At 39.0% G+C, this 23,703-nt stretch overlaps 1 protein-coding gene across 2 annotated transcripts in view; it reads left to right on the top strand.

The window, feature by feature from the left end:
- The window catches only part of Stip1 (Stress-induced phosphoprotein 1), a 74,169-nt gene that overhangs the window by 8,758 nt on the left and 41,708 nt on the right, over positions 1-23,703 (top strand). For both annotated transcript variants that reach the window (XM_067153901.2, XM_067153902.2), the window contains exons 3-7: positions 9,409-9,692; positions 18,036-18,234; positions 18,409-18,535; positions 18,624-18,766; positions 19,446-19,623. In XM_067153901.2, coding sequence (XP_067010002.2) covers positions 9,409-9,692; positions 18,036-18,234; positions 18,409-18,535; positions 18,624-18,766; positions 19,446-19,623 — 931 coding nt within the window. The remainder of the gene's footprint in view (positions 1-9,408; positions 9,693-18,035; positions 18,235-18,408; positions 18,536-18,623; positions 18,767-19,445; positions 19,624-23,703) is intronic.

Below are 23,703 nucleotides of genomic sequence, written 5' to 3'. Positions count from 1 at the left end.
GTTGTGGCGACTGTCTTTTGGGATTCGCAAGGGATAATCCTCATTGACTATCTGAAAAAGGGTAAAACTATTACAGGTGCATATTATTCATCATTATTGGATCGTTTGAAAACTGAGCTGCAAGAAAAACGCACGCCATTGGCCCACGAGAAAGTCCTTTTCCATCACGACAACGCACCAGCACACACCTCAGCAGTTGTGGTTGCAAAATTAATGGAAATAGGATTCCAACTCTTTTCACATCCCCCCTATTCTCCAGACTTCTCTCCCTCGGACTATTTGTTCCCCAGTTTGAAGAAATGGCTGACGGGACAAAGATTTTATTCAAACGAGGAGGTGATTGCGAACACTAATGGATATTTTGCAGACTTGGATAAATCCTACTATTCGGGGGGGATCAATAAACTAGAACGTCGTTGGACGATGTGTATAAGCCTACAAGGAGACTGTCGAAAAATAAAAAAGGTTTACCCCAAACACACAAGTAGTTTTTATTTTTGCACAGACTTTTCAAACGCCCCTCGTAGTACCACTATATGCGGAACATCACAGGCTTACGTTGCCTGTGGATTTGTACCGTTATGTGAGAAACACCCTGGGTTTGGGCAATGCCTGTGATTATTTATGTCCGGCTCTATGGCTAAAAGGTTAGCATGCTGGCCTTTGGTCACAGGGGTCCTGCGTTTGATTCCCGGCATGGTCGGGAATTTTAACCACCCTTGGTTAATTTCTCTGGCACGGAGGCTGTGTTTATGTGTAGTCTTCATCATCATTTCATTCTCATCATGACGCGCAAATCGCGTATGGGTGTCAAATAAAAAAACCTGCACGTGGCGAGCTGAACTTGTCCTCGGACACTCGGTACTAACAGTCATATGCCATTTCATTTAGTACCACTATATGAGCGACACCGTTGGTCTACATTGCCTGTGATTTGCACGCACTGTGTGAGGAACACCTGTGAGGTACACCATGGGTTTGCTTTGCCTACGAATGGCGCCATTATGTGAGAAACGCCATAGGTCTGAGTTACCTGTGCGACGTACAATACTGGAACGAATGGAGGAGCGCACTCTTACAATAAGCCCACAAATTGGATGTGCCAAATAGTCCTTTTGTTGCCATTCTTTTTAACAATGGCGGACTAGTGAAAAACGTTTAAAAAATTACAATAACCCAGAAACTCCAATGGCTTGGCCAGATAAAGGACAACTCGCTCCCCTAATGAACCAGTTCCACTTGTGTCTGTCCTTCCTTCATATACTTGAAATGACAACAAAGCCAGCACATGCAGCCACCCAAATTTTGAAGCCTCTTTTGACAGGTTTCAGTGGCATGTACTGCTTCAAGGACCATGCTCTCTTCCATACTGATGGCTCTACTGGAGTTTAAAATTCTTAAAAACACATTATTCAAGTGAGTGATATGTGGGCGTACCTTATACAGTTTATCCTATCCAGGCTTACATTTTTCAGGCATTTTGGACGAATCATTCAAATGTAAAAAGTCTAAAATATGCAGAAATCTTCTAATTGACATTTGCCACACGACTGACATACAGATTAGGATCAGGCGACCAATAGTGCCTAAGACTAGGGTGCTGGTGAAATCCCATAATTATCAACACTCCTAAGAATGCTTTGAGTTCCTCAACTGTAGTCCCTAAATGAGCACCTTTTTGGCTAGCATATAAATTTGATTCAGGCATGATGCAATCTAATAAAAAATTTGTAAAGAAAATAGAAAAAATATCAAGGGGAGAATCTAAATTCACTTGGACTTCAGAGTATGTACCAGGACCTGAAGTATAACCATGAGGATCATTAGTTTGTTTTGTAAACTTGTAACCTGAAACATCACTAGATTCACTATGTTCATCACTGGTCTCTGGAATTATAACACTAGTTTCTTCTCTAGGAGTTGGAGGGTTATCTGAGCTTTCAGATGATCCATCTGAATTCTCATAATTCTTTCTTCTTGAAAAATGTATATCCGAACAATTTCTTTGCAGCAATGTGGGCAAAACATCAGAGTCACCTCCAAAGTCTGAATCAGCTGCCTGTTAGTAAGAGTCGAAGAATACAATGAACTCATTTTGAGTCATTGCTTCTAATTTCTTACCGGAATGGTCTGCCGTACTATAAATATAAACGTAAGAAATTTGAGGTTATGCCATCTCTCGGAACATAACACAACTCCCACATAACTTGCACGTAATTTGAAAGCCAATGTTCGTTTGAGTGTACTGTACGATTAAAACCCTTGAACTTTCACCTGATGTGTCACCTGCTAATAGTTCGCTTGTAATACGAAAAATGGTAATGATACGTAGCACCAAATTTTCATATGAATCTCATATGTTTTGGTATATTTACTAATAACATCATTCAGCTAAGAAGGAAACTACTGTAACATACGCAAAAAGTGTACATAAGCGTAGTAGTATAACTCTCACATTTATATTCAATATATTTCCATAGAAACACTATTAATCAGCAGGCGATATCTCAACACCACGAACCTACTACGCTGGCGTAGCAGTGGTGGTTGGGGGGGGGGGGCGCAGACGAAGACGACACCCACGGTATCCCCTGCCTGTTGTAAGAGGTGACTAAAAGGGGTGACCAAGGGATGATTGTATTAGAACCATGAAACTACTTACGATTAGTATCACCACGCGGGGAACACCATGGGTCGCTTTTACTTGCGCGTAGTACCACTATGTTTAGGTACCAAATAGGTTTGTGATTAGTAGCACGCAGGAGCACTGTGCAGTCAACCCGCCACTTAGAGTGCACTGTCGGCTTTTACAGTACCTGTGATTAGTACCACTATATGAGCGACACCATGGTTCTCGCTTGCCTTAGTACCAATTATATGAGGAATACTACGGGATAGTGCATTTCCCTATGGTTAGTACACTTAAGTGATAAACACCATAGGTTTGCACTGCCTGTAAGTGGTGCTGCAATGTGTGAAACACCATAGGTCTGTATTACATGTGCGAATGTAATTACCTGTGAGTAGTACCATAATGTGTGGAATACCATGAGTCTCCGCTACTTTTGATTAGTACCGCACCATGACAAATAGCATGGTTCGACTTTCCTAGTGATAAGTACCATTATGAAGGGCCGATGACTTGGATTTTGGACCCCTTTAGACTGCATGCATCATAGATTCAGTATTGTGCTTTAGAAGCAGTCCATTGTTCAGTAATACTCTTGTTTTACGTCAGTTTCTGTGAATGTGAGGTACTGCGGGTTGGATGCACTGATTGTTTTAAATTCATATCCATTCATACTTAGTCTTCATGTTTTGAATTCTGGTCAGTGGAGGATTTTGGACTTTTAATTTGTCATTACATTTAGTTTCATTTCATACCATTAGGGGCTGATGACCTAGATATTAGGCCCCTTGAAACAACAAGCATCATCATCAGATATCTCAACAACAATAAAATGGTGGAAATTTCATTGCTGTAATGGATAGTGATGCTTGTGAGAACCACCTTTGTACTTAAACAGTGCTGCCAACTGCATAATGCAGAGGTGGCTTATACTAATTTTAAGGACACTTTCTCTCAAAGCGTTGGTACTTTGTCGATATATGAATTTTTCTTCTAAACAGTGTTATGTGGCTTAATATGTTAATAATATACGAAACCTGTACCATTTTTGACCAATAAGTTGCCTTAAGAAAGTAATGTATCGACAAGGTGGAAAATAAAAAAATGCTTAGTTGTGAATCTGTTAAAAGTGCGATACAGACCATGAAGCTAATTTTATGTAAATTTCTTATATACGAGAGCATTATTGCATGAATGTAAGACATTATGAAGTAATCAGTGCTATATCACACATCATTCTCCTCATAGTTCTAAACTGTACCTAAACTGTGTGGAAAGCCTCAAAACACTGTGGACCTGGCATTTTTTGAGCTAACGTCTCATTTCAGCTCTCTTCTTGTGTTTTGTGCAAACTTCACAGGCTCTGAAGTGGAACCACTCACACTACTACTAATATCAATGAAAGAACCATATTCCTGATTATCATTGCTTTCCAGAAGGGATTTTATATTGGCCGCTATCAGTCATTTACTCACAGCGATGTTTACAAATGAAGCTCAAAGTAGAAAGATAGCCCATTTTCAATCTAATATTACCAAGCATACTGGCAATATGTTAGCAAAGAGCATACTAAATTGAAGGGAAAGAGTCTCTGAACAAATTACAGATGCGACTTACTCTGTCTTCTCTTGAGGGAAAATTGAATTGCGTAGTAAACAGTCAATGGAACAATTCCATGGTTTGGCATTTGGTCCAGTGAGACAGAGCACAGAACAGTTCTGTGGCTCGGGTCCAATGAGATAGGCTCTGGATAAACAATTTTACTAAGACTTGTTTATTTCTAGAGGGTTCATTGAACCACTGAACATACAGAATGCACTGCACCTGCTTACGAGAGTAATGGACTATGTTACGGAGGGTGAGAGAAGTAGAGGGAGATCAAGATGACGATGGTTAGACTCAAGTTTCTAATGATTTGAAGATAAGAGGCATAGAATTAAACGAGGCCACAGAACTAGTTACTAACAGAGGATTGTGGCAAAGGTTAGAATATTCACAGAGGCTTGCACAGTGAACACTGAAAGGCATAATAATCCATAACGAAGATGTATATATATACAATTTCACATTGTTTTCTCACAAACACGGTCAAACACTCAGCCCTCAGGTTTGTCGACTGCCCTCTCACAGAGCAGTTCGCTTGACAACTCGCTGATCTTCGCATGATTAACACCACCTTGCTCCTCACTGATGTGCTTCGGAATGACTCTGGACCATCTCATAACTGCCTCATACTCTCTTAATTGATTCGAGACAGATTTGCACTTCGGGCTTTGCTTTTGGGCCTGCTGAGATTCTTGAAAAATCACCTGTCATTTTTTGCTCCAGTCCATTGTCCGCATCTTCTAAGGAGCTTTTTTATTGCAGGCCACAATAATTCAGTGGAGCTATTGTTGCTACTGTGTCAGCATTGTAACCTTCTGCCAGTCTCTTTGTCTTTATCACAATATCAACTCCCTGAACTGTTGTTGCAGAGACATCTGAAAGTGATCGATATAAAGCTCTGAGAATTAATGTTGGTGTAAGGTGTAAGTTTTAAACCACTAAATTCAGACTCAGTGTGGAACATCACAAATGCAGTTAAGGCTAGGTACGTTAGATTATATTCTTTTATATAGTTACCATTGTGCTAAAGGGGTCTTCATTCATCAGCCAAATATAATCTTCTAGTGGCAGATTCTGTACATTTGGTGCCATGTGATATTCATTCTACAGTGCCATATTTTCGTCTAAACAGTGTTACGTGGCTGAAGATGTTAATAATATACGAAACTTGTACCGCTTTTAACCAATAAGTTGCCTTAAGCAACTAATATATCGACAAGGTGGAAAATAAAAAATACCTAGTTGTGAACCTGTTGAAGTGCGATACGGACCATGAAGCTAATTTTATGTAAACTTCTTATATACGAGAGCATTATTGCATGAATGCAAGACATTGTGAAGTAATTTCCCTTCTGGTTTGTTTAAGGGCTTCGTAGTAACTGAGTGTTTCAGTTAGAGAAGTTACATGGTTTTTAAAATTGAGAATTCTTTAAAAACAGTTCTCCTGAACAATGGAAGTTCTATCTTGAAAGCATGAATTCTGCCCCACATAGTACACTACCAATCAACACATTTTTGCCATGCAAAGGAACATTCATCATTCAAATGGTTTGTAATGTCTGCCAAGAAGAGAAGGCCAGCAGCCCGATGCAAAGCACTCTTAGATTACCCTGGTTGTTTCGCCAGGGCTCCTTAGTCCTCAAACGCAGAGTTGAAATGGCCTGCAACAGGGTGCATACTTTTCTACAGCTGTGTTTTCTTAATGAGTAAGCCACTGGACTATGAATGTCATGGTAGCCTTTTCAACATTTTTCACAGAGTTCTTCAAGATCTGACTGCAAGAGACGAATACTGAACACACTGTATAAAAGGGTGCATGTTTGCGTGAGGCAGGATGTACTGAACTATGTCTTAAACTGTTGTTTGTTTGTGTAGTTTTTCTGTATATGCTAAATGACAGATGATCATCAGTCCTGTTTATAGTGAGATCCATATAATTCAGTTTACAGTTCTGTTCTCTCTCCGTAGTAGAGTGTATATGAGGACGCCAATTAAAGCTTCTAGGATAGTCGCTGTTGGTTTGTTGTGTATAAATAATGGCTAACTTGTCATCTATGTACTTCGCACAGAAAAATATGGCTAAATCGTTCTGTTGGTATATGGTACCATCAAAAATAAAATAGTTACTATTAAAAATTAATTTAGTAAGTACGTATTAGGAGCTCTTCTATTTTAATTACACGCAATTTGCTATTACTGCTTTAGATTGTTCTCTATAACAGATATAGGCCTAGTATCCTTAAGAGGAATGTTGGTATATATTACGTTCTTCTCATCGAAAGATACTGATAAACGATATAGTTTGATCTCCAGTTTCTTAGTCTCATTACAAAATGCAATTGTTGTTCTTGAAGGATTTTTGAGCTCGAAATTTGTAATGTTTCTTTAAGAACTTTTGTATGAACTGGGTTAACTTACAGGTTCGGCTTGGTTTGAAATTATGGGCCTGATTGGAATATTAGGTTTATGAATTTTGGAAAGTGCCCTAGCAGTAGGTAGACTGGGGTTCATGTTAATAAGTCTGTGTGTTTCTTGCTTACTTACAACGAAAGACATGTTTTTAAGTAAATCTTTTAAATTCCTTTGAATTTTATTGGTCGGATCTTTCTTGATCTTAAAATTTTCTTCTTGAGAAATGTTTGTGTTTTGCTAATATAGTCTTCGTTGCCCATTACTACTATTGCATTGCCTTTGTCGGCTTTTGTTACTATAAGGTTATTAGTTTTGATTTTATCTTTTAATCTCGAAATGTGTTGGATTCTTGTTATTGTTATTTCTGAGATCATTGATATATTGAGGGAGTTTTTTTTGAACTGGAATCTAATTTCATCTTGCTGTTCTACGGGTAATTTACTAATTATTTGTTCTATTTCCATTACAGTTGTTAGCATCTCTTCGTGTGAAGAACCTGCTCAGTTGTACTCTCTCCAAGTCATGTTTTCTGTATCCTGAGTGAATGCTATATGTTTGTTGAAAGATATTCTGTCACAGGTTTATTCTTCTGTAGCTTAGAAAGTGTATTTAAATGTCCATGTCTTAAGAACTCAGCACTGTGCAGTAGACAGTATCATTATTTTAAAAGCTACCTCAGAATTAGAATTTTCCACTCCCAGATGGTGTATTCTCCACACTGCTTCAGCTTATGAAAGCGTAGAACCAATCTAACCATACTAACAGTCTTACTAATAAAAAATACTTATACAGTTGTTTAACACTTGTATAGTTAAACATTGAATAAACTTTGTATAAGCGTTGCATATTTTTCTTACCAATAAACGTGTTATACACATTGTATCACTATTCTGCACGTATATACTAGTTTCGAGCCGAAGGAATCTTCCTCCTGCAGTTCTGACTTATTCCACACATTCACTGCCTTTATGATCGCTTTTGCTGGTTATCCACAAGGAAAACTTTCCTAAAAGTCGTGTGGTAGCACGAATAAACTTAGCATATTGAAAAGGCCGTGAAGCTCAGCCTAAACATCTTGTATATCTGGAAAGAGAAGGAGAGAAAAGTTACGATAGAATGTTTGAATAAACAAGAATAGTAATACACATGTTTCAGTGGTATATTATTCTCATCAGTAATAATGAGGTCACTAATAATTACTAATCTCATTCCGCGCTCATGTACGAAGTGCTGTGATAACTTGAATTTCGCACGACCTAGAGCCACCTCTTGGATCTTTCATTAATTTCTGACTGTGTTAATAACAGTTCGAACATACCCCTTCGTAAATTGATATTTAATTTTAAAACTTTCATCATCCAGTAGAAATGGGTCATTCCATCTCTTAAAGCATTTTATTTTACGAAGGTTTCTAGCCTCCATAACCTCTAAATGGTCTATGTCTTCTTTGTTTAAAATATCGTGGAAATCGAGGTACTGGTCATCCTCCCTAGTTGTATCCCCTGACCCAATATCTCACGCTCCAGGACGCTCGATGTGTGTTCAATGGATAAGTCAGATATTTCACCATGATTGTATTACTGCAGACAGTAAATACAACAAAAATAAACTGCTCACTCGTTTCTTTTTTGTCACTTGCTGCTATATAATGCTTATTCAAGGGTCCTGGTCTGTATAAGTATTATTGGCACACTTTATCTTGGTGCATTTGTGTACGGAGGTGAGGAGTAAGGAGGGAGCTCTCCGGTAGTGCTGCCAACTGAATGAAAATGAAATCTGAATTGAATCGATAATATGATCGATCGATATGAAGTTTCTAAACCATTATTATCTTAAGCCAACAACTGTGTTATATAACATTATATAACATAACATTTCTTGATGCGAATGTTGTTCCTAGCATGAATTCTATAGTTTGGCTTTGCTGTGTAAACAACAACAGTACTAGTACGTAAAGTGTGCGCCAGATGTCGCACAACGATGCTTAAGCGATTCATAGTTTGTGTTTCAAACGTTGCCAGTACGAATCTCGAAGATTGCCAAGGTCGACTGATTCAGCACTAGGGTATAAATGCACCAAGATAAAGTGTGCCGATAATAATTCAGTGAATAACTATAACAGATGTATACACAGGGGCTTATACACGGTTTATTAGTAACAAACTGCACATAAATGGTGTATAAACCTGGTATAAAAGTTGTACATTGTTTATTAGTAAGACTGTAAATATTTAGTTTTGGATCTTTATAGGAACTCAGGATTACCGAGCGGAGTTGCCGCTGTGGCTGCGGAGCCAATCTCTGCATTTGGAAGTTGAGTAGGTTCAACCCTACTGTAGGCTGTCCTGAGAATGGTTTTCTTTGGTTTCCCATTTTCAATTCCAGGCAAATGCTGGGACAGTTCCAATTCACAGGCCACAGTCGATTCCACCTTCTTACCCAGTTTCATTCATCATTAATTTCATCTTCATTGGTTCCTCAGTTGATGTTGGCATTAGGAAGGGCATCCGGCCATAAAATCATGCCTTATTATAATTTCATCTCACCTCTACTCCGACACTATGAGAAAATGAGAGTAAGGGGTAGACATACACAGGTACTTAGGATTTATGTTTCATGTAATAATAATGTTAAGTTCTGTTTTGAAAATGTTTATTTTAACAGAACTTGTCAACTTCCTCTTATGATTCTTTAATTTTTTTTATGTAGGTTTATTATTTCCTTTTTTATTTTCAATATCTTTGTTGTTACTCTGTTAACAGGGTTACTCTAGGAAGGGCAGTGCACTTGCCTACATGGGTCGCCTTGATGAATCTGTCAAAGCATATGAAGCAGGCCTGGCTTTGGATCCCAATAATGCACAACTGAAAGAGAGTCTTCAGGAAGTGAAAGCACAGCAGGCATCCCAGAAAGGCATGGCAAATCCCTTCCGATCTCCGGACATCTTTGTCAAATTACGCACAGATCCTCGGACGCGACAGTATTTGGATGATCCCGAGTATGTCAAGTTAATTCAAGAGCTCCAAAATAATCCTAATAGCTTGGGGTAAGTATTGTTTTCTACTTCTTACATATTTTTCAGTGTTTCCATTTTATTCTTTTATCTGTAATGACTTCTCAGGGTGTGGTGGTGGCCTAATCTGTCTATGCTTCTGCTATGCAGACAGTATTGGCTGACAGTTCAGAAGACATTTGGTGCATTTGATCAGGATGAAGTAAGGAAAAGTGTCACTTTATTACATACAGGAAACAAAATTGTTAACAACTTGCAGAAAATAAAAAGGTAACACCCTGGATGGAAACACTGTTGGAAAGATGTCTCGTTTCAAGAACATAGGCTGCTGACGTATGCAAGAAATCAAAACTAGAATTGGTATTGCGAGAAGTGTTTCCGAAGTTATAATGTGTGCAACCATTATTTGAGATTTATTGGTGGTGTGAGCGTTGTCATCAGAACTCCTTTACAGTGTTGGATAGATACTAAAGGTTTTGTTGCTGAATTGACCGCTGGCATCTGAAATATGGATGAATCGCAGAATGTTAAGAATTTCGTTGGAAGATCACACCATGAACAAGGAGGAATCCTGTCATGCCGTGGAATCACATGAAGTCCCATCCTGTGCAAACTATAAGAAAGTAGCCTGATTTGATAGCATCTTGTGAAATTAGAAATGCTGTTGATACAACTGATTAAAGATGGGCAATGTACACATCGGGGTAGAAGATACTCCTGGATGTGAACCTTAGATGGTAGTCATCCACAGTACGGTAACCCTGGTGTGTGTAGTGCAGAACAGGGATAATTACACTCTGATGGTCTCCAACCTTTTGTGAGGAGAAGGCATCAGAAGAAAAACATTGTAGTCAGAATTGCAGCATTTGCTTAGAAATATGGTGTCTGTGTTTTTCATAGTTATGTTAAGAGTGTGTCCTTGGGGACTGATGAAGACATTTTTGTGTGTGTGTGTGTGTGTGTGTGTGTTGATTGTTGTTTGGAACTTTGGTGAAGTAATTTTGGTTTATGCTACTTAGAAACTTGTTGATTTCTGTTGTATGTTTATTTCTAGTAGCCTATATCTAATTTTCTGCTATGTCAGTGTATAGATGATACCGTTTACTGGTATCTGCATCTTGATGATGCTATTTTCTTTTACAAGAACATGAGGTAATGTGGGGAACTACTTGGTCATATCTTCAGAATCAAGAACATTAAATACTCAACAGAATGTAAATACACTGGATGAACTTCTAGATTCCACCATCTCAAAGAAAATCAAACAGTAATTTAAGGTAGAAAACAGAATGGCTGACATCTCGATCCATAATACTTCCACCCACCCTGCAGAGCACAAGCCCTTAGCTTTCTGATTCATGTTACACAACGGTCTTTATAGAATATTACAGTGAAGAATTATGCACTATGAGGTACCTGGCAATGATGGTTACAACCACATACTCACTGTCAACCTCCACCACAAATAAAAGAAAAATAGATACTAATCACCCAAAAGCCAGAGCACAGGGACATACCTTGTTTACAAGTTTTATAATGCACATGCTCATATAGATCAGAAAATGGAGAGTACAGTACATCACCCAGAACAAAAAAGAACTGTACAGAGTTCAACCCAGAAATAACATTCAGCATACCTTCCTGTCTTGAGTCAGTTGGCTGGGATTGCATCTGGGAAAACAGCAAGCTCTCTAAGGTAGGATTTTTTCCTTATTAATTTTGTGTGGCTATTACGAGCCTGGTACAACACTTGTATGGCAGACCATCCAATGAAGATGTGCAGCATCTTCCATGTGTGGGGAACATGTGTGCTGTTGGGGTTGTAACTAGTTTTGCATTTGATTTGAGAGTTCCAGTCCTTGAGCCAAGGGAATTAACCATTCAAGGATAAAATTCCTTAACCTGTTCTGGAATCAAACTCGAGAATTCAAAGCCAAAACTATGACCACTCACCATGAAACTGGACATTCAAGGTGGTCATTTGCTTTTACTACATACAGAAGAGACATAAAGTGTCTGTAAAATACCACTAGCCCTTTCTAAGAAGAATGCTAAGAGTACAATGGACTGACTAAAATACATAGTATCTTGGAAGAGGTCAATACCATGAGCATTGCTGTGGGGATTATCATATATCGACTGCACGGGCTGACCATGTCACCCGCAGCCTAACTTGACTTACTTGACTTATTTCCTTTAATTCCAGGTGCAACATAGGGCCTCGATGGAATTTATCCAGCTTGCTCTATCTGCCGCCAATGCTTTCACCTCCCTCCATGTCTTGTTAACTCCAGCAATCTCCTTATCTATGGTTCTCTTCCAGGTAATCCTCGGTCTGCCTTGCCTGCGACTGCCTTGTGATACTTTCTTGTGGTCTTCTCAGGGTGTGCCCAATCCATCTCCATTTTCTTCTCATCTGTTCCTGTATGGGACTTTGACTTGTGGCCCCCCAAAGGTCTTAACACTGATTTATATAAGTCTGTAACCTTGTGGTAATGTCTTTGGTCACTTTCCAGGTCTAACTTCCATGCAGTAACACAGATTTAACATTTGAGTTGAATATCCTTAGCTTTGTTTTTATACGAATGTGAGGGGATCTCCATATTGGTTGTAACTGTGCAAAAGCTCCTTTGGCTTTATATATACGACTCACCACATCTCTAAAAGCACCTCCATCAAAGTACTGCACAAAATTACAAAATAATAATAATAATAATAATAATAATAATTACAAAAAATAAATTTTGTTGAATAATTCTTTTTGGTGCTGGATAACATTTCTAGTCGGTGTCCATGACTTCATCTGCACATCTTGTACAGGTTGCTTTGGTGTGCTCTTTACAAATCTGAATTCGGCAGGAACTGCATGTTACAATTGTCTTCCTATTTTTCCTTCGAGGACAAATTCTACAGGAAGGGTATCGTTCCTCCTTAGGAGGTTCTTCAGGTTTTTGTTGGATAGGTTCCAGTTTGAAAACGTCCATTATTCTTATTTTCACTTGTGCAGTTTTGTATTGAGGGCTTGATCTTTTTCTGGCTTGATCAAGAAGCAGTTGCCGCCCTAAACTCATCAGAAATGATCGGCGTGGGAGAACCTTTTTGTGTTCAAATGTCTGGTTGTTCGCTTTATAAATTACATAACCATTTATTCCCCCAACATTCACCATAAAGAAAAACATCGTCAATGGCCACCGGTTTGATATTTTTGCCACAATGTATTGTTTCTGCATAGCATCGCAAACATTGACCCCACATTTATATTGGTTGTAAAAGGTCACCGTACTAGGCTTTGAGGTCTTCTCCAGAGTCCTCATCGAACTCATCTGTCTCGTGCAGTGTTAAAAGCAAGAGAACAAATTTTTCTTGGACTTGTAAAACACTAATGCTTCATTGTGGGTAAACGGTAAACATTGAACTCTTGATTGATCATTTGCTTCCTCTTTCGGAATTTAAAAAAAAAATTCTTATGGTGCCTACGAGAGTCAGATTTCTTTTTAGCAAGTCTTGCGCCAAGAGAAGGGAGGTAAAATAATTGTCACAAGTGATATTTCGTCCTGTGTTCGAGATAGATGACGTGAGCCTTTTTAAAATGGCCCTAGCAGAGTTGCCTTGTTCACAAGGTCCTCTTCTTTGCTTTGAAATGAATACTTCCATGTTGGGAAGTGTAGAAAGTCTTCGAATCTGACATTGCCCACACTTCTATGCCAAACTTACTGGGCTTTTTTGGCATGTAGACTCCAAAGGTACATTTCCCTCAAAAATTAGGTAACATCTCGTCTACAGTAACAAATTCACTATGGCTATAGTTCTCCTTACACAAACTGACAAATCAAATAATTCTCTCGTGCAATAAAGCTTATCCTTCGATTTTTTTTTTTTTTTTTCTTGACGACTTTCAATGTCTCTGTCATCAAATCTTATATTTCTCATCAAAAATCTAAATCCACTGACCTCATAGATAGTCTGAAAATTTCAATTCCCAAACCATCATCTCACCACAAATCGAAAATGTTTTGATGTCCAGAATGTACACCACCAGCTAAGTATAGCAGACTTACTAATGCTTTTATTTCCACAATATCTGTTTCCTTTGCATCATCTCTATCACGTTCGTATTTCATTTTTGCCTCATTTATTTTTTGGTGTGTATACAAGACAACTTTTTGTAATACATGATCCGGGAAAAACAGCGTCCAGCATTCTAATTCAGTTGTCGCAAGTCTTTCGTTCCTAATGGGCCCTGGAAGTTGAGTAACAACTCTTTTGTGGCCTATCTGACCAAATCGTAAGATTCGGTATGTCTCTGCCGCTATATATAGGGTTAGAAAGAACCTCACCTTGTTCTGGTTCTCCTTCGAGTTCTTTGTTAGGTCATTCTTCCCCTTCATCTAAATTGTGTTCATCCTCTTCATTTAAACTTTCTTCTGAAGCACTATCCCTCTCAAAATTATTTAGAATTTCACTGTCATCTACGTCACTGTTATCTGAGTCATTGTTGTCACTTGAAACCTGCTCAGGAACAGATTCCAACAACTGTCTGATTTTCCTCCGTTCCTCTTCAAAATTCATTGTTACAGATAAAACTACAGCATCACACGTCTCTGAAAGCCATCATAAACCTCATGAACTTTACTTAAGTAAACTTTCTTGGAAATGCAGAGTCTTCGCATGAAGGCAATTTGCTGCGCCAGATGCGAGAGTGAAAGAAAAGTTAAACTACTCTGGAACGCAGCAGGCAATACGCTGACTATAATCAAGGTCAGGCTAGAGGGGGAGGGGGGATGAAACGAGCGCCCTAAGCCCTACAACGGCTAGCAACGAAATAACAAATATTTAAAAAGTGCGGCAAACTGCCGCGGGTGTGAGCTCTCGCGTGTTAATGACCCTATAGATTTCAATCCCCATGGTGAACTTGAATTATTTGTCCTGATTGAGTAAATTCATAATTCCAATGTAGGCTACAGTGAAACCTTGATTCTCCGTTTTTTGAGGGACCATGAAAATAAAACGTACAACACGGGAAAATGAAAAATCCGGGAATGAATTAAAACCATCAACAATTTGGCTAAACATCACAAAAATGAAATATGTATAAAAACTAAACCAAACCAAACCAAACTACAGCCCCAGTGGGACTTCGCCTGCCAAGCGACCGCTGCTCAGCCCGAAGGCCTGAAGATTACGAGGTGCGCTTGGTCAGTGCGACGAATCCTCTGGGCCGATATTCCTGGCTCTGTAGATCGGGGTCGCCATCTCACCATTAGATAGCTCCACAATTAAAGGTAATCACGTAGGCTGAGTGGACCTGGAACCAGACTTATATCCACGTAAAATTGCCTGACCTGGTCGCAATCGAAATCGGGCCATCTGGATGAGAGGGGCATGTTAGACCGCGAAACCGCATTAATAACCGGTACGAGAGTTCAAAATCTCGATACTTTATATTTAATTTTACGGGGGAATCTTCGTCAGTTTCCCGTGAAAACTTCTTTCAGTTCAGCAACTTTGATTAGGCTAGCCAACTCCTCGAAAAATCCAATAACGCCAAGCCAAACGACAATCGACCACAAGTAGTTTTTAATTCTCTTATCTAATAAAATAAAGCACATTAGATACAAAAGCACCCAAAATGATGGCAAAATTCATTCATTTCTTAATCTTTCATTGTAATTTGGTCTCCGGTATACTGTTCGTAGTCAGTTTCTGGACATCTCGTACCGCGCAAATTAGGCCTACATCGACTTTTGAAGGTTATGCTGAACTCAAAAACATGGTTTCGAATGTAAGAATCGATTCTTAAAAGTTCTCGAATGCATTATATTCAGTTCTGCGAGTCACAAATCCAATCAAATTGGAAAGATAAAAGAAATATCAAAACTTCAGAAATTACGGTTATTCGTGACCTTGAGGTCACCTGGACGGTTGATCCGGGAAATCGTTTCTTCGAGGAACGGATTATGCGGGACTTTTACAATGTGATTTAATTACGATGCTCGCGGGACCATGCAATTTGAACGCATATTCCGGGAAAACGTATTTTCTGGGGACGGATAATCAAGGTTCCACTGTAATTGGTCCGTTAATGGAAATCAACATTTTCTGGCTAACTCATTCTTGGTTGCAGCATTTTGTCCCAGCTGGAAAATTTGTAATTTCCAATAATGGGCCAATGAAATGTCGTATGGCTTTTAGTGCCGGGATATCCCAGTACGAGTTTGAAATGATACTAACCATTTAAAATGTAACGTGTGCAAATAAAACGACTGCGGGTTTTGGTAATTTAACACGAAACGTAAAATTCCCAGTCTTACATTAGGACCTAAACATTAATAGGCAATCCCAAGGCTTTCTTTTTTTTTTAAATGTAAGGTGCAACATCTGTTTTGATCTCGCTAACATAATCATGTACGATAATATCAAAAATACTGAATTTGTGTTAAGAAGGAGCAGTTTCGATTCCTGCCTGAAAGCCCAGTTACTCTGCAGTGCCCTGAGCAAAGTGCCGAAAACCTCTTCGGCAGTACGATCGAAAAAATGTAAAAATATAAACATCTAACCCTGGACATTAATATGGACGTTTTATAAGTGCGAACATTTGACGAAACTCGTTCCGTCTTCAAGCAGAGCTGTCGAAATGCGCAGTGTCTCCTTGCACTTGTTATGGCCACTCTCTGCTTTATGATTTTCCGAGATTCTCTAAACAATACCACCCGAATGCGATGCTAAGATGGTCCCTTATGCAAGTTCACCGCCGATCGCTTTTCCAGTACCGGTACAGTACTTGCTTTAATTATCGCCAAGATCCATTAATATGCCATAGCCGCCCTTTCGTGAGATACAGTTTATTAAAAAACGATTGATCGAGGATTTAGCGTTGATGGGACCGGAATTTCTGGACGGTTGATCCGGGAAATCGTTTCTTCGAGGAACGGATTATGCGGGACTTTTACAACGTAATTTAATTACGATGCTCGCGGGACCATGCAATTTGAACGCATATTCCGGGAAAACTTATTTTCTGGGGACGGATAATCAAGGTTCCACTGTAATTGGTCCATTAATGGAAATCAACATTTTCTGGCTAACTCATTCTTGGTTGCAGCATTTTGTCCCAGCTGGAAAATTTGTAATTTCCAATAATGGGCCAATGAAATGTCGTATGGCTTTTAGTGCCGGGATATCCCAGGACGGGTTCGGCTCGCCAGGTGCAGGTCTTTCTATGTGACTCCCGTAGGCGACCTGCACGTCGTGATGAGGATGAGATGATGAAGACAACACATACACCCAGCCCCCATGCCATTGGAATTAACCAATTAAGGTTAAAATCCCTGACCCGGCCGGGAATCGAACCGTGGACCCCCCAAAGCGAAGGCCAGTACGCTGACCGTTCAGCCAACGAGTCGGACAATGGGCCAATTATATTGGTATTATGAAGTAATCGTCCCCTTTTCTACAACGACAAGGAGCTTTTGCAGGTTTGATATGCCAGGATTGTAGCATAGCTTATAGTTCTAGTACTGGTTTCCTCAACCATCCGAAAAACCACAATCAGCTACCTTAATTATTTTCATTCAGAAGACATACCTCCCAGCAAGTGAGTGCCATGATGACCATAATAAGACAGTAGTGAAGGCAATTTAAATTCTGTAAAACATGGCCATGGCAATAAAAGAATTTGTGTACTTATTGTCAAATTTTAGGTAGGATCAGGTTTCACCTGTTGAATCTTTGTTCTAAAATGTGATGTGTAATTTTACCTTATTATTCTCCTCTCCTTTTAAGTCAGACTTGTTGGCTGAAGGTCAGCGTACTGGCCTTTGGTTCAGAGGGTGCCGGGTTCGATTCCCGGCCGGGTCGGGGATTTTATTCGCTTCTGATTAATTCTTCTGGCTCGGGGACTGGGTTTATGTGTCCGTCCCAACACTCGTCATATTCAGACAACATACCACACTACCAACTACCACACACGCAATAGTGATTACATCCTTCCATATAGGGTTGGTGTCAGTAAGGGCAACCGGCTGTAAAAACAGGGCCAAATCCATATGTGCGAAGCTGTTTGCAACCGCGACCCCAAAGGTGGAAGAAAACAGTAGCAAAAGATGATTCTCCTCTCCTTTTTAAGTGTTCAAGAAAACTATACCTTGGTTTTTGTGTGTCCTTGTCATGCCTTGTACACCTCGTGGTGCCGCAACCGTTTTTTGCGGTTTCCCTATAACCACATAACCTTTGTTGGTGCCATTTGAGGATCCTTCCACTCTCTGGCTTGAAGACCTGACATATATGATTGTGTGTTGTTATTATGGGCTATTTTGAATATGGTTTCTGTGGAGTAGTTTTCTCTAATTTTGATAAATTTGTTTACATGATTTTTAGAACGCATCTCAATGACACTCGTATTCTGACAACACTTAGTGTTCTACTGGGTCTAAACATCGATCCATCACAAGATGAAGAAATGGAAACTGAAACTATTCCCACCCCAAAAGAAACTCCAAAGCGTCAACCCCCTCCACAAGCTCCCAAAAGGCAGGAAGAAAAAATGGATGAGGATCTGCCTCCTGAAAAATTGAAGGTATTAATAAAATTCTCAGAAAAGGAGAAATTGTTGTCTTTTATGCCCAAAACCTATTAACAGACATATTTTCATTTATATTTCATGACTGAGAATCTTTTTTCTTACAAAATAAGAGAGAGTAGTACTTGGGAAATTGCTTATATCTGAAGTTCCTTTTTTTAACCCCCTCAGGCTCGTAAAGAAAAGGAACTGGGCAATGAAGCATATAAGAAGAAAAACTTTGATGAGGCTTTAGTGCATTACAATAAAGCAGTGGAACTTGATGGTACGGATATCACCTTTCTGAACAACATTGCTGGTGAGTTCTGAATATTTTTGTTTTTCAATTTGTAAACATCTGCATAAGAATTCAATATGAAGTATTTTACTATAATTTTCTTTTCCAGCTGTATATTTTGAACAAAAGGAGTATGCTAAATGCATAGAACAGTGTCAGAAGGCTATAGAAGTTGGCAGAGAAAATAGAGCAGATTTTAAGCTGATAGCTAAAGCTTTCACACGTATTGGCAATGCATATTTGAAGTTAGGGGTGAGTAGTGTTTCTTTTTTTACTTGCGAGATTAGTGATACATCTTTTAACATTTTTTCTGTAGACATTAGAGAGATTGAAACTCGGAATGGGAAGATTGTATCTGTATATGTTCTTACCTAAAAAATGAAAGATCTTTGTATAAGATTTTGGCTCTGCGCTGGGCAGCCACAAGCACCTAGCGTCAAGTGGCTGACAAATTGTAAATATGTGTATTGACATGTATTCATTTTTATATTTATGAAAGCAGTTCTTTTAAATCTAATTATAGAGTGAACTTAAATAAAATATTTAATTTCTTGGAGTTATAAACTGAAATTAAGCTTTACTAAATATTTTCGGTAGGCCTACTGATGAATTTTACAACTTTAGAAATGTTACTTTTCCTGCAATAAGTCGGAACTTGTTTTGTGTGGACACAGCAAACTGCTGGAAAACTTATCAGAAGGAAATTCAATTAAATCCTTTTGCATCATTAGAACAATCGTAGTGTTTTCTATATCCTTGTGATTTATAAATTTTTCCAGCAGTTTGTCACAGTTCACGACTTAAATCCATAAATATCACAAATAGTATTTGTAGCTCTGAAAGTATTTGAAACATTCTTTAATGCAATTTTTCTGTAATTTTTGAAATACCTTCTGGTTTTGAGAAATGGTTACATATTTAATTTCTACAGGATTTACAAAATGCAAAAACTGCTTACGAGAAATCTATGTCTGAGTATCGAACTCCTGAGGTCAAAGCCCTTTTGTCTGATGTTGAAAAAAGGATCAAGGAAGAAGAAAGGAGGGCTTATATTGATCCAGTAAAGGCTGAACAAGAAAAGGAACTAGGCAATGAATTATTTAAAAATGGTAAGTGTTAATCTGAAATTAGGGCAAAAAGGAAATGAAAAAGTAACTTTTATATGAAAACAAGGTTAAATCTTGTGATTGTGTTGTGCATGGTTTTAGTTCATTGAAAGTATTTTTGCTGTGAGATACATTGACTGCAGATGATCATGATTTATTTTATTAAGAAGGAAACTACCGTATTTATGCGAGTAATCCCCGCACCCTTATTTTAGGAAGGCTCGTTTTGAAAAATATGAAATTAACTAAAATTCCTTCCATCGGAAGAGTAACGTAGGCATAAACAAACCTTTCATATCACTCCGTGAGGTCTACGGTCTTTACACAAATATGAATATGTAAATTTACAGATATAGTTGCTTTGGTTGAACACATTTGAGATGATAAAAATACATTATCACTGCTATAAAATATATTTGCCATGAAAATCAGCAAGTAGGCTGAACTACCAATGGGCTTGATTCCCTGTAGATCGGAAGATTTACTGTCTCTTGCATGATTAGAATCGTCTCTTAAATTATTTACAGATTTGTCACACTCCACGTCTAAAACACTTTTACCATGAATCTACTAAGCTGGCATAGCTGGGGAAGAGGTGATACTCCCATGTGGCACGTCCCAGTTGGCAGATAGAGGGGTCCTAACTGGCTTGCCGGTGGACTTGAGAGAAATAAAATACCTCTCGCGGACCAAACACACAACCCCCTGTGGCTGGGGGTTCAGATTAATACACCCACGGTATCCCCTGCCTGTCGTAAGAGGCGACTAAAAGGGATGATCAAATTAGAACCATGATACTACTTGTATTAGTACCACCATGCAGGGAACACCATGGGTCGCTTTTACTTGCGTGTAGTACCACTATATTAAGTACACAGTAGGTTTGTGATTAATAGTGACAGTGTATGCTCAGGATGCATTTTACAGTACCTGTGATTCGTACCACTATATGAGTGACACCATGGGTGAGCGACAACTATGGTTCTGCCTTGCCGATGATGAAAAATGAAATGGCGTATGCCTTTTAGTGCCGGGAGTATTCAAGGAAAAGTTTGGCTTGCCAGATGCAGGTCTTTTGATTAGATACCCCTAGGCGACCTGCACACCACGATGAGGATGAAATGATGATGAAGATGACACATACACCTAGCTCCCATGTCAGCGAAATATAACCAATGGTGGTTAAAATTCCCGACCCTGCCGGGAATCGAACCCGGGATCCCTGTGACCAAAAGCCAGCACGCTAACCATTTGGCCATGGAGCCGGACTGCCGATGATTAGTACCCACTATGTGAGGAACACTACGGGATAGTGCGAGTCCTCTTATGTGAAGAACTCCATAGGTTTGTGTTACCTGTAAATAGCAACACAATGTGCGAAACACTATAGGTCTGTGTTACATGTGCACATTACATTATCTGTGAGTAGTACCATAATGTGTGGAATACCGCGAGTCTACGCTACTTTTGATTAGTACCGCAACATGACGAATACCATGGTTCTACTTTCCTAACTATAAATACCATTATGAGGGGCCGATGACCTGGATTTTGGACCCGTTAAGACTATAAGCCTCATGGATTCAGGATTGTGGTTTAGAAGCAGTTCCTTGGTCAGTAATACTATTGTTTAATGCTAGTTTCTGGAAATGTGGGGATTTGCTGGTTGGATCCACTGATTGTTTTAACTTATCTATACATTCATTCTTTGTGCTCACTTTTGAATTCTGGTCAGTGGAGGATTATGGATTTTTAATTGTCCTTACATTTAGTCTCATTTCTTGCCATTAGGGTCGCTGACCTAGATGTTAGGCCCCTTTAAACAACAATCATCATAAAACACTTTTTACTCTGATATTAACACGACCGATGGTAGATAATACTTTTCGTGCAATGTAAATAGTTGACACACACCGGCAAACTTGGATGTTAGTTTTACAATACAATAAACATCGTTAATTCAAAGTCGTTGGGACGCAAAAGTCAGACTTCGAATTACATGATTTCGAATTACCTGTCAACTCGTACTTCAGAAATACCAACCCTTGCCGCGTCACAAAATATTCTAAGGTTCGTTACTGCATGCAGTTAACATTGATACTCAGTTTAAACCTTTCGAATATATAACCTATGTGTGTTGGTGCGACGTAAAGCAACTTGTAAAAAAACTTTCAAATGCTATGGAAAAGAACTATTTCCAAAATGTATCCAACAAGATGCATTTACATTATTCAAATAATGCACTTGGATAACTCACTGGCAAACACAACCACACGCTACAAAAGAAAAAAAGAAACTATTCAGAGATGAGAAGTTTATGCTGGCTCCCCTGTGCAAGTACTTTGTTCATTGGATTACTGTATTGTATACATTTTAGATGTCTTGTAGTAGTACTGAAAGTACCTGAAGCCCTTAAAACATCCTGGCTTATCGAACATTCCTATGATGAGAGGAGGAAGTACATAGGAGATCTCTCACTTCCGTCTGCATTGCAACGCAGGACAGTAACTCCATCCTTGTACGATTTCCTGCCATGGCACAAATGCCAACCCTTGCTGCGTCACTATGTATTCTAAGACCCATTAATGCATGTGATCACCTTCATTCACAGTTTAAACCTTTCAAATACCATGGAAAGAGCTATTTCTGAAATGTATCAAACAAGGTGCATTTACATCATTCATATAATGCCCTGGATAAATCACTGATAAAACATAACCTCATGCGACGAAAGAAAAAGCGTGATTCAAAGAGGAGGACAAATTATGCTGGCTCCCCTTCGCAGGTGCTTTATTTTTTGGATTACTGTACTGTTGGCATTTTGAGATGCCTTGTACTTTGCACAGAAAGTACCAGACACTCTTAAAATTTAGTGCCTTATCGAACTTTCCTATGTTGAGGGGAGGAAGTCTTTCGCTTCCGTCTGCATTGCATCACAGTACAGTGACCCCATCTCCTTTAAAAAAAATTCTGTTTGAGCTAGGTACAAAAAACAATGCAGTTTCATTGGTGTTGACAATATTGTTCGGTGCGTACGAATTGATTATAATTATGAGCCCCACTTTTTTGTCGACTGTCGGCATCGCCAGTGTTCACGGATTCTGCTTCTCTGCACACTGCCTGTTACGTGATATTGTGGCGTTCCTTAAAACGCTGAATAAAAAAGAATTAGGATTTCACTTGAACGTAGTGAAAATGAGGAAAGCTACTCCTACACGTTCTGGAAGAGTCATTCTATCGTGACACGGAGAAGGTTTGAATTTAAATTACTCTGTAAAATACTACTTTTAAAAATTAAAACAGTTTTAAATTAAAAGTCTAAATTGTTTTCCATTTAAATATGACAAATGGGAGCAGTTTTCTTCCATCCGCAGTTACACAAAGCATAACTGTTCACCCAGCATCAAAAACTAGGTGAGCAGAAGAGTTTCGCCAACCTTGATGTGTGTGTTGTAAAATGCCCTTATTACAACCCAAGCACATTATGGGGATAACTTACCATTGGACAGTAACCATTAAACCTTAAGCACAAGGTTTAGTGTGGAAGCAGGGCAGGATTGTGAAAAACATCGCAATCCAGATAAGGCTGGGAAGAAGAAAAATATAGATAACCTAAAAATCATGGTAATCGCTTGGAATCATTCAAAGAAATACGGAATACCAAATACATGAATTTAAAATCAAATTTGATCAAGAAAACTGGATCCGGGAAAGGAGAGAACATTTTCCACCGTCAGAATGTTGGCCAGCAGTGTAGGAGAGGTGATGGTATACAATTTCTAATCACTGGAGTGTGTACCAAAAGCCTGGATTAAATTCCAAACCTTTCCACAGCGTTCATGTATGCTGTTGGTGATTCATCCATCAGGTGGAGATATTAAGCCTTGAGCAGATCCCTTGGTGCTATTGAGCAGGAGTAGGTTATATGCTGCCACCGGGTTTCACCCTTTCCCTTCCTACTGTCATATATCAAGTCATTTAATCTCATTAACTCCTCTGGTGAAGTTGGAGTTAGGAAGTGCATCGTAAGTCTCTCTACGACGATTCCTTTCACTTAATACCCCATAGAAACATGGGATGAGG

The sequence above is a fragment of the Anabrus simplex genome, chromosome 9, assembly GCF_040414725.1.
Source record: "Anabrus simplex isolate iqAnaSimp1 chromosome 9, ASM4041472v1, whole genome shotgun sequence".
In the NCBI taxonomy this organism is placed as follows: domain Eukaryota; kingdom Metazoa; phylum Arthropoda; class Insecta; order Orthoptera; family Tettigoniidae; genus Anabrus; species Anabrus simplex.
Note: the sequence above shows the minus strand (reverse complement) of the source record. Positions and strands in the feature narration are given on the sequence as shown.